General features: G+C 38.4%; 1 protein-coding gene across 2 annotated transcripts in view; it reads right to left on the bottom strand.

The window, feature by feature from the left end:
* LOC128026355 (attractin) overlaps window positions 1-12,477 on the bottom strand; it is a 49,406-nt gene that overhangs the window by 4,590 nt on the left and 32,339 nt on the right. Inside the window, exons 25-27 of one of the 2 annotated variants that reach the window (XM_052613414.1) lie at window positions 11,720-11,781; window positions 10,691-10,769; window positions 973-1,080 (exon numbers count right to left, since the gene is read on the bottom strand). In XM_052613414.1, the coding sequence (XP_052469374.1) occupies window positions 973-1,080; window positions 10,691-10,769; window positions 11,720-11,781 (249 nt within the window). The remainder of the gene's footprint in view (window positions 1-972; window positions 1,081-10,690; window positions 10,770-11,719; window positions 11,782-12,477) is intronic. The other variant, XM_052613415.1, reaches the window with a different exon arrangement.

Raw genomic sequence — 12,477 nt, 5'->3', positions numbered from 1 at the left:
ATGTGTGACAATTTCATGTGAGATGACTAAAAAAATCGTTAGTCACGTTATAGCGAAGCAAATGCATTATTCCCATTGAAATCAGTGGATGTGCAGGGTATCTGACGCACCATAAACTCTAGTGTGTAGGTGCCACACTCACTGTTTCTCTCACACATTGAAAAGGACAAACAATTGAGTCTTACATACCATGTAGAGTTGATGCACTACATGTATATGATATTCCTTTCTTGTCAAAATGACTGCGTTAGTTCAGAATTATTAAATCTTTAAAACTAAGCAGAAAGTAGTGGGTGGGCACAGGTGGCAATACATATGCATGTGTCTTTACAAAAAGCTGTCATTTTATGAAGAAAATCAGATTCCATATCATTCATATATTTCTACCGAGTCTAGTGGGTATGTTAAGAAATGTACCAGCCAATGGCGGTTCTAATGCCAAAGGGTGCACAGAGCGTTGCAGCTTCTGAAACACTTCCCTGTATAATTTACAACGTTAGCAGAGACAGAATTTTAAAGCAAAGCAAACTGGATAATTATAACTGGAATATCAAATCAAGAGTTTGTGAATCTGAACCAAAGTGGGAAGTATGTATTGGTAACAGCGCTATCCATTTAATCAAAAACTGGTTATTTGCTATTCTGTACGGTTCATTTATTTTTGGTGCTTATTTGAGCATTAAATCATTAGCTTAGCAACATGTTCTAATGAGAAACAAATAATAAGAATCAAGTTTCTTGTGTGCGTCACATTAGGAGAACATGAGTGTCCCGTCCTAAGAGAGTTGCTGCCTATTGCAGAGGTTCGGATGAATTTTTATTGGGTTGCTGACTGTTTTAGAAGGCAGTCGCAGACAGAGATGCAGCTCACTAGGTTTTGGAACAGAGTTAGTGACTCAACATTAACATATGCAGTAACTGCACGCTCTCTTAATGCCGCTCTGATGTCACCACACGAAAGGTCACGCTAACCTTCACATTTCCACCAATCAGGTCTGGCGGCTCCTCATCCGTCTCCAAGGCGACGTTGATGGTGGCGAATGGTCGGCTGGCCATCTGCTGCATTTCCCGCAGGAGTTGCTGAGAAAGAGAAGAGGAGTTTCATCCAACAGTGTTACATTCACACACAATCATGCACACGGCTCTGCGTGCTGTTAAAGCCGGGATTAATAGAAAGGTTGAAACAGCCTAGCTTGAAAGAGATGCAGGCTGTAAAAGAGAGAAGACCAGACTGAAACGAGCTTATGAGAACACAAACACATAAAAGGACCATCTAAGAGGAAGTCAAACGAGAGGAACTGTATATCTGCACAGCTGTCAGAAACTGAGAGGAAGCACACAGAGAACAGATCACACACCAGTTAAGCAGAACTGATGCCACTCTTTGCTTATATCTTAGGAAAAGAAGGACACAAACATATAAATTGGCACAAATTTTCCAATAAAGGAGGGGAAAAAAATCTAAAAAGGTTACATGCAGGTATCGATATTCAAATTTCAAGAGCTGTTTTTATTTTCAGATATGTCTGTCAACATTATGGGGAGAAAAATAAATAAATGTACAAATACTAGGGTTCATGTAAGAAACAGGATATTTATATTTTTGCTTTCTTTTTCTTCTTTTCAGTGAATGGAAATTATCGAGGGATGCATGGCAGACCAAACTCATGTGTGTGTGTGTGTGTGTGTATATATATGTGTGTGTGTGTGTGTGTGTGTGTGTGTGTGTGAGTGTGAGAGAGAGAGAGAGAGAGGCAGACAGAAAAAGACAGTTAGAGCGATAAGAGCACAACAAGCTTCTTCACAGCAAATCACTCGATTAGAAATCCCCACTGTCTGACTGCCATCCCTCTCTGCGGGAACCACAAGTCATTTAATCTGTGTCTGTGTTTGTTGTGTACTGTATATGTCCATCCATGTTTGAATGCTCATCCCAATACACAACAGAAAACCATATATAGTCCGAGACAGCGAGCAAGCGCTCCAGGGAACATGGCAACTGTCACACACACATACCAACATGGTCCCATTGCAGCACATCAAAGTGCAGATTTACTGATGTGTGCTTTAAACTACCGTCAGGAATATAAGGCATATCCAAAGAGACAGAGCAGAGGGGTGAAGATGGATGTGGAAGGGGGAGAAAAGAGAGATCTTTCAATCAACCTTCAGCAGAGAAGCAGTGCTGAATCAGATGGTCAGGTGTAGCCATGCTGAATACTGATCTGAGAACAGCCTGTGTGCTGAAACACAAGGACACTCTGATATCAGTCCCCACTGCGCCTCTCCCGGCTTGTCTGGATTGGGGGTATTAGAGAGATTCTGGCCTATTGTCAGCTGGTCACCCACTGGAAAACCATCGAGACCAGGTAAGACCAACTGTTTTTTCAGCAGTGGAGCCTTGAATTGTCCAAAAAAATTTCTACAAATCAATAATTTAACATGCAGGCGTTAAAAATCTTATTTTTGGTTCATCCGACTCAAATCCATTTGTATGTATATATGAAAAAATGTAATGTTTAAATTTGACCCTTTTTTGTCCAATTTGTATAGCATAGCCTATGTTCTTCAGTATGCACATTAGGCAGGCTGTAATAACACCCTCACAAATATACATATAAAAATAAATATAAATATATATATATAAAATACCAGAACTGAAAATAAAATCTGACTTTTTAAAATCTGATAAAAGGCATAAATGACAGATTAAATAATTATCAAAATAATCATTAGCTGCAGCCGTAATATAAATCACATCCATATGCGGTTTGAAAAACTCAAACACTTATGATGTTCGATGTGCTTCATGAGTGAAATATCACTGTGGTGAAATATCAAGAGGTTTTCTACAGTGAAATGGCAGCTCTTCTCATGTCTTTTGGCATCATGCAGATGCTTAAGTCATTAATATGGCAACCCGTGTAGATTTAACGGATGGTCATCACACTGTTTGATCACACGGATCTTTAAACACTTGTAAAATGACAGTGGGGACAGTAACCCCAAACAGATTGGAATTGGAAGCACTGTGAACAAAGCCATAGATCGATGGTTGGTTGTCAAGAGAAAAGAAAAAACAAAGCAGAACCTTTCACTGGCTTGTGAGACTGCCTGGAAAATAATGGTGTTGTATCTGTGATACAGCTAATTGTCTCAGCAACAGGATGGGAAAATCCAAGAGCGGAAGGCTACAAGTGGGAAGAGCATGGCAGATAACGAGAGGGAGCTACCCAACCAGCCAGAGATAAACCTGGGCCACTGTGAGAGATTAATGCAGGAATATAATCCCCCAAATGAGCCGTAATCCAACTGCCTAATTATTCCCACAAGCCCCCGAGACTACAGATTAGTGGAATTAAAATCACTGCCTTGCAGCAGACAGAAAGAAAGAGAGAATGCAAAGGGACATGTGTCTTTAGCCACAACTCACATGCTAAACCATTCAGGCACACGCATCAGAATTTAGTTTTTCAATAATTTATAAAAATACTTTTTGGGGCAGTTTTGATCTAAAATACTGCACTTGCAATTCAACACATTTTCAAAATGAATATAAGTAGCAAAGCTTCTACATAGGCTTCGGAGGTTCACATCTAGAAATTGGACCTGTTCTCATTTTGTACAGAAAAGCCATCCACCAATCTGTGATCTGTCTGTTCCCTTTTGAGGGTTTTTGTACCTTTTGACCGATGAATCTCCAAGACTAATTACTGGATAAGGATTTTAAAAATCATTTTATAGAGATTACACTACCGCAAAGAGCAACACCCAGTCAATGAAATATTTCAGAGACAGACAAATATATAATCACTCAAGATTTCCATGACCTTCAGATGACTTCTATGAATTTCTTTGACTTTTCAAGCCCTGGAAATCACCATTTTAAAATGATTTGACACTCCAGGCTTTTGGTGGTCATGTGAAGCCTGATATTTGTATGCATGGCTCTGACAGCTGAATACATCCACTAGCAATTCACATTTAGGCTGTCTTAAATGACAATTTAAAAACAGATCTTGCCTCCAAAACGGAGATCTCCCCTGAATGCTAAATCACAATGACAATGACAGAATATGTGAGCATTTCCTTTACAAAAATTGAACACAAGAAAACCATCAAAGGCAAAAAGTATTCAGGGAAAAACGGGTTCGTTTCACAGGTCAAAGAAGTACCTAAAAAAATTAAAATGTTACAATTCAAACTGCTAACAAAGTGGCACTACATTGGTCACATGGTTTGACTTTGTTCAAAAATGTATTTTCAAATGCAAACCCACTTTAGATTTAAGATATAGTCTAGAAAGATGAATGTATGTAGGAACGTTCAAAATCGAGACAAAGGTGGAAAAATTGACCAAAATGACCTCACAATCACTGTCTGCCTCAATTTGTGCTACTGAGGAAAGGGGGGGGGGTTCTTTTTTTTTTTTTTTTTTTTAACAAGTCAACAGTTCTATAAAGTCTGGCAAGATAAACCCATGCTTATTTGTTGCATCAAAGCAAAACCAATTCGTGCTCTGAGGGATATTGGAGCGATAAGATAAGGGAATATGGGAAAGCCTTGCATGAACCGTATTGACTAGAACGTTCTCGTTAACCATGGCATTTCTGTGCAGCGGATGTGGGCCAGCGCACTGAAGGAGGCAGGCTTGCCCATGTTGCTTGTCATCTTAAATCAGTCGGAAGCTGCAGCTGGTTCTTGATGGCCATGAGTAGATAAGGAACGCTTGTGCCAATGAGTCCTGCTGGTATTTTCTGAACCGCTCTGCTGTAATAACCAGTTGCCTTCAAGATGGCACAGGGATCAGTAAAAACGGGATCCATTACAGGGAAATATTCTGATGGCAGAGCAGCTCCATTTCTAGGCATCCAATTATTTCTAGGTATCTCGACTGCAACAGATTGTTAAGATTAGTTCACTCGGACTGCATGCTGAAATCAGTGTTTTTAGTGTCGAGTCATCAGTGGGTGGGAGAGTGTGTGTTTCTCTGTTGTGCGTGTCTAAAACACAAATATCTATTTTTTACTCAACTACACAACTGTTTAAGCCTGCATGTGGGTGAAAAATCAAGACTATTACTGCAGAGGGAATCTGAACTCCAATTGTGAGGAACTAAGAGCCTGATGAACTTGGCTACTACAACGGTCCAAACACAAACACATACAGGCCTGGGTGCGCTCCTCTACACCCGCATCCCTTCATCACACAGAAGGGGGAGGCTGATGCAAGCATTTACTCTCAATCCTCTGAAGGAATACAGAGTGACGAGAGAAAGGAGAGAGACTGTGAAGGAATAAGAGAGAGGGAGATTGAGAGAGAGGTGGAGACCGACAGTGCTGACTGAGTGAAAATGTGGCAAAGAATGGATGGAGGCCTTCTTTTGCTCTTTTTTTTAATACCAATCTCTATCCTAATCGCTCCAGCTCCTCCTCTGCAAGGTTATTATCGCCAACTAAAACTATTTTCAAGACGAAAAACAGCACTGAAAACGGTAAGCAAGAATCAGAGCTTGTAAATAAAAAAATAAAATGTCACTGAAACTATTAATGTGCACCACAGAATCTGTATCTTCAGTCAATTAAATAACAATATCATTGCACTTTCTGAGTGAATAAAATTGGGAAATCCTCAGCCCTGAAGAAAATCCCAAGTGTGCGGATTCTTAATGAAATGAGAGTAAGAAAAAAAATATATATAAATGTGACCACACATTTTGCTGTTTATAGTGCACATGGATTTAAGTCTATGCATTATCAGCAGCATACTGCAAAAAAAGTATATTTCAAATCCAGAGTGCAGACCATCTAACATGAGATCGGAGCAGATCCAGTTCATGATGCTGAACCATAAATGGTCCTTCGAATTATTTTGTGCATGATACAGTTCTGTATGTAATCATAGACATATAGAACAATACATGCTGCTGTTTTTAGTGAAAAGCAAAAAATAATAAAAAAATTTAACTGACATTTTTTTATATTAACAAAATAAAATGTTAATATTTATTAAAAATAAATATTAAAATAATATAAAAAGTGGATACTGCATAGTTATAAATAGAAACTGCAGTTTTCAAGTAAAATTGAAAACAAATCAAAAATTAAGAGACAAAAAAAGAAAAAAAAAGAAAGAAAGAAAAAAGAAATTCTCCTTTGTGAATTAGCAGGTTATCACTTCTAGTGTGGTCTGCAGTAATCACGGGACATTTAATCATAAAACCCTGAGTCACATACTCCCTAATTATAGACAGTTAGTCATATTCACTTCGCTCATGTTCTCAAGAAGAGATGGAACAAAATACAGTACGACTGATTGGGTAGTTTGCCCCAGAGGAGCTCTGATCATGTTATTCTTCTCTTAATCATCTCACACAGGCGAAGCGTGAAATGTGTCAAGACAAATAAAACACTAGCACAGAGGTGAACAGTCTGAGAAGGGTTTCAACTCCACAGAACTGACTGCAATAATAGCTCAATCTTGTGCTGGTGAGGAAAGTGCATCCCAACCCGAACCACAGATAAATAAAACTACAGACAACACCCAAAGGACATTGCTTTGCAGAGAAGAGAGGTCTTGGGAAGGGAGATGAGGCTTTGTACAGGACAGCACAAAAAACGAAGAAAGTGCAGTGTTTGCGAGGCCCTGCCATTCATTATGAAAAAGATAAAGACATTTCTCCAAGCGCCAGAGACCCCCTGCTGCCAAACAAGCTGTTTTTATGCCGGAACTGTAGTCCCTGCTCAAACCTTTCCATCGTGAGGGTCAGGATGACTTCTTCAGCATTAAAGAACACAAAGTCAACAAGGCTTTTTCAGAAATAAGACATCAGAAGAACCAGCTGGACCCAACCTGGTCTCTCCTGCAACAGTGCAACACTACATTTACCAACTGTCCCAGGATTTCAGGAGGTTTTTTTTTTGTCCGTGTACTGTTCCTCTGCTGAAAAAAGAAGACATTCTGCCAAAATCTCAAAGACGTTATTAACCTCAGTTAAAATCCATCAATCTTGACCTGCTACAGATGGTCAAGGATTTGAGCTCCTTCAAAAAGCTGTCCAAAAACCCACATACAAAGAATCATTCTAAAAGAATTCTGATCAAAAGTACAATGAAAGAATAATTGATGTTGACAGAATTAATTCTGAAATGTACTTCAAAATAATACAGATGAAAATGAATTGTGCCAACATCAATTATTCTCTCATTTTGGCTGCATCTGTCACTAGAAAGACCAGCTGCAGATTATCATTATTACCACAGAGAGGACCATTAACTATCACATGCCATCCATGAATGACATTTGTCTCCAGGACAAGCAGGAGGGGTTGATCACCAAATCTCTCTCTTCACCCAGAGCTCTCTTATGAGAAGCAGTTCGAGTTAATCAAGAAAAACTACCTGAATTATACTGATTTCATTACATGGTCCACTTTTATGGTGGTAGAGTTTTTTTTGCTCTAAAATTTAGTACATAACACATTTTAGTTTTCTGTTTCTCTCTCTCTCTCATTTTGAATACAACATACTTTTCAACTGAAGCATCCTTCAATAACAGACTGTTTGAAAAGGGCGCGTTTCATTGTGACACGTTCACAAAACAATTTGCACAGAAATTTTAAGATCACACTGAAATGATGACCTTTGCTAAAAATAAATATCAGCTGCTTGTTTTTCTGATACTCTTATGCAACGATATGCAGCACAGGAAGTGCTACACGAAGACAGGAACAGCATAAGCTTTTACTCTTTGCATGTGTTCTTCTGATGTTTAGCAATAATAATAATAATAATAATAATAATATCTAACCTATTTCCTATGCCTTGTTGACATGCTCACATGCCGTCAAATGTTAATGTTTCTGGTTTCTACTCCAAGGAGTCAATTTTGTAGCAAGGAAAGATTTGTTACACTGGGTTTTCATAATAAGACCGCTATAAAGTCAGATAATAAGATCAAATAATTGATTTGTCATGATATAAACATTTTAACAACAAAGATGACTAACAGAACTATATATAGTTATAAAAAAAAAAACCTTGGACAGTTGGTAACAAGAATTTGTTGTCAGTGTAAAACGGACACACACAAACAGGAGACACCAGCTATCAGGCCACCTTATTATAGCACACACACACACACACGGACAGAGAATATCGACAGCTATTCCCACTACGACTAATTCACAAGCCACTCTCTCTGTCAGTTTAAATCACAGCCTCATCAATAAAGGTGCGAGAGGTAGTGTAAGTGTGTGTGAGGACCAGCGAAAATGACTGAAGAGAAGTTCATGCTCATCACAAATCTGAAATCTAGTTCTCTTTGTGTGTGAGGAAAATAATGTGTTCAGTGTTAGGAAGAAAGTTCATTTAATTGGGTCATAAATGAGCATTAACCAATAACGAAAGAAGATTTTTAAAACGCTCCATAAGCACAAACACAAATCAAAAATATAATCCAAAGCAATCGTAAATGTGAAACATATCCAGGAGTCAGGACTAAACCTGCAGGAGCACAAGGTCTTATTTTAAAATGTGGAAAAATAGAAAAAGAACGACATTGAATGACGCACATTCGCAAGATTAAAGAAATTAATCAGCAGTCTGTTAGCATCAGCTCATCTCGGCTGAGTGGCCCTCATTTGCATATCTAACAATTCCAGAGGATAGTCCCTGAAAACCTGATAACCCACAACTTTGATTTTTGGGTCATGATACGGTCTCTGCCTGCGAGGCTTGTGATATTTATCACTGAAAGATTTACCTGGAAACTCCAGAGGAATTCTGTGTAATAACTTGCACACACACACACACACACACACACCCAGAGTGCTTTGAGAAAAGGTCACTTCTGATTTGCAATTATAGTTTCGACTTCTAGGGACCCTCTGATGGTTTTTTTCAAATCTTTAAATGGGCCGGTGGTGTTTAAAAACAGGGCACACACGTATCATTCACAATCATATTTAATACAATTTAAAATCTTATGTAAAGAAATACTGACTACAAAGTACATACAGTATAAACTAACTACCTAAAAGGAAACTAAAAATAGGTAAGCAACAATAATAGAAATCGTGCTATTACAAATGGGTAGATCTTGAAATTCTATATTCTTTAATTGCCTAAATAAATATTTGGTAACACTTTATTTAAACGACCAATTCTCACTACTGGTAGTTGCTTATTAGCATGCATATTATATTGGCTTTTTATTGGTACTTGTAAAGCACATATGCCTCATTCTGCATGATCGTAAGAAGAGGAGTTTGTTCAGGGAAAACTCTGTTCACTGTAGGTTACATAGTATGAAAGTGGCCTATTTCAGACTACGCAGCTTATACAAAATAAATAAATAAAAATACAATAATGATAAATAAAATAAACGAATCAAATATAAATTACACATTGTACAAATAAAATATACATGTTCAAGCTCCATAACCATTATGCCACCCCAGGCTAATCAGGCACTTGTTAAGAACAGTCCTTGAAGAATTGGATCAGAGCAATAAAAATATATCATCAGGTGCAAGTGTAGGATTGAGTGGTCTGTTTGCTGGGTTACGCTAGCCCTACATTAGCCCTCTATGTCTGGTTACCATGGAAATCACAAGTAAAATACATGCTTGAAGTTAAAAGGTTAGAAGATTGCAAAACTTTAACGTTCAAGACTGGGATAGGGAGTGATGTGCATGTACGCATATAAACGCATGTATGATTGTTGTTTGAAATAGAGGAAAAAGTATTAGCACTTTTTATTGGATGAGAGCACTTCACTAAGCCAGATGGTGAAGAGGGTCCTTTAAAGGACACTCACATTAGCCCTTATAAACACCTCTGCATGGTTTAAATTGGCCTCTTGAAACCCTTCAAAACCAAACCTCTTCCGTCTCTGCGGGGGCTGTAAACCCAAGGCTCTTATTCCAGCACTTTTTCTTCTTTTTAACAAATCTGACCACACAATGTAATAAATCAGTTAATTAGCTGATGACAAACAAATTGTTTTTAAAAGTACATTAACAGCACATTAAGTTTTACTAATTGACTAAACTGGAATTTGAAGTGATCAAAAAACATTGGTTTATATTAGTCTATTTCAAAACCACTAGAGTAGTTTTCATTTTCAGAATTGGGTAAAACTGCTAATAGAAGGACCAAATAATTGGCCAATATTTGCCCATTCTGAGTTTATGGATCGCTACTCAAAAGGGGCAGGATGCAGTACTGTAGTTGAGATGTAAAGGTGCACTAATGTACTGTAAAAAATGTTTGCATTGCACCATTAAACTTAGTAGAAAAGTAACTGTATGTACTGTAGTACTACCTAAGTATATGGAAAGCCTCTGACCAGAAGGAATGGTGAAATAGAAAAGCAGATTCAATGAAATGCATCAATAAGCTCAAATTCTACCTAAAAAAATGTAAATGCTTAAATATTAGTTGATGATATTTGGATAAATTACTTTTAGTGGCTTTTCAACAAGCATCTAAGTAAAGCAGCCATTAAAAAACAAATAATGATTAAAAAAAGTGGAAAGGTCCAAAAACAGCCTAATGGATGGATCTATCCAGCCTGACTAGATGCTGATGTCACATTAATGGGATGGTTCTGAGCTGTGTAGAGCAGCAAGAGGCAAGGGAAGTCAATGAAATTCCACAGGTAACAAGGGAAATGCTACGGCACTGACCTCTCTGCGCCGTGATGCCCAGCAGCTCTGTTTTATCTTCCATACGACTGCCGCCACCAGAAGCAAGGACAGGAAACAGCTACACACACACACACACACACACACACACACACACACAAGACAAAAAGGGATATGGAACAAAAGAGGACAATCAGTATGTTTTTGGATGTTCTTGAAAACAACGGAAACCAAGAATTGACCACATTCCAACGAGCCATGCCAAGATCAAATCTGAAGCCCACGCGGGGCTGTTCATGTTTTATGAATTAGAGGTAGTTTCATAGCCGCAGGTGTGCTAAAGATCAGAGCGTTGGTATCCTCATGGTAACGGGGTCAAAGCTCATGAATACGCCTCTCATGTATAGAAGAACTGGGTTGTATGCGAGGAAATCATAAATGTGTATGTTCATGTTTATACCTTCTAGACTCAGGTGTGTGCAGAGCTGAAATACATTGGCTATGGGGTCTGGGAATAGTTCACCCACACACACACACACACCACCAAGGCCATGAAGAGTTGGTGCAATTTATCATGGCCGAGCTGACATAACTAATGATGAGGAACCATGGCCGACCTCAGCCGCAGTTGGTATGTTACGTGTGTGTACATGCAGTGTATGAATCATATGTCTCTTCATACATGATGCATGGCCACATCTGAGAGATTATCGTATTTTAATCACACTTTTGCAGTTTGGGAACCAGTAAGTAATGTAACAGCGGTAACATGGCAGAATGTGTGAGAATGTGTGTATGTGACAGAAACATGGGCTGAATTTGCTATATATGGTCTACGCCACCTGCTTCCTGAATCAATAACATATTACAGCAGGTCCTCCAGAGGTGAATTAGAGCTTAGAGCCATAATCACACCCCGAACACACTCCAACCCAGTGGGGTCCATTAATTAAAAAAAAAAACCATTTAGATTCTAATGGGTATGTGAGAATATCTGTGGCTTCAGAAGTTCAAAGATCAAAGACTTGAGAAATTCATATACTTGCTTATAACCCAAGCAAAGTGCCTTACCTGAAGAACGTGACGAAGAACTGAACCAAATCCATGAAGTTACTGTGTTGAGAGAAAGCGATCTGAGGAGAAGAGAAATGGGTGTTAAATAGGGAGAAAAACATTCATTTTCATGCTTTTGTGTACATGCATTTTTTCTTCTGTCTAAATAGGACAGGAGTGCAAATGTTTCATTTCTGACTGTACCAATACTGCCCCCTGCTGCTATACATCTCTCTCTCTCTCTTCTCACACATGATCAACAGAAAAGTTGATTGTTCCTGTTGCACAACAGGTCATGATTGATATTATATGCCAAAGCCCTACTGCAGTACAACAGGTATAGAGCAGAGGTTTTCAATCTTTTAGATGCCACAGACCCCCAAATACGATCATCCTTGTGTGAGGAAGCCCATCCTAAAATTTAAAAGACAGTATGTATAATTGGTATAATGCATGTATAATTTAATGTATAAAGACCTAATTTTTACTCTGAAAAATTTGTATTATATAGCATTATTAACAGTTAGCATTAACAGTGTTAAAAATATACATACACACACACACAAAAGTTTTATTTATTATTATGCATTATAATTATTATTATTATTACGGTTTATCTATGGTTTCAGAAGTTCCCTCTCCATTCCTCCAGGCATTTCCAAAATAAGCACAGGATTTTCAGCGAGGGAGAGAACAGGGTAAAAGAGAGCATGCCAGACGTCCACAGCATGGAGGGTGAATTCACACGGAGCTCTCATTGAGCAGATGCTGTGCGC

The sequence above is a fragment of the Carassius gibelio genome, chromosome A13, assembly GCF_023724105.1.
Source record: "Carassius gibelio isolate Cgi1373 ecotype wild population from Czech Republic chromosome A13, carGib1.2-hapl.c, whole genome shotgun sequence".
NCBI classification, from domain to species: Eukaryota; Metazoa; Chordata; class Actinopteri; order Cypriniformes; family Cyprinidae; genus Carassius; species Carassius gibelio.
This window is presented reverse-complemented; position numbering and strand designations above follow the sequence as displayed.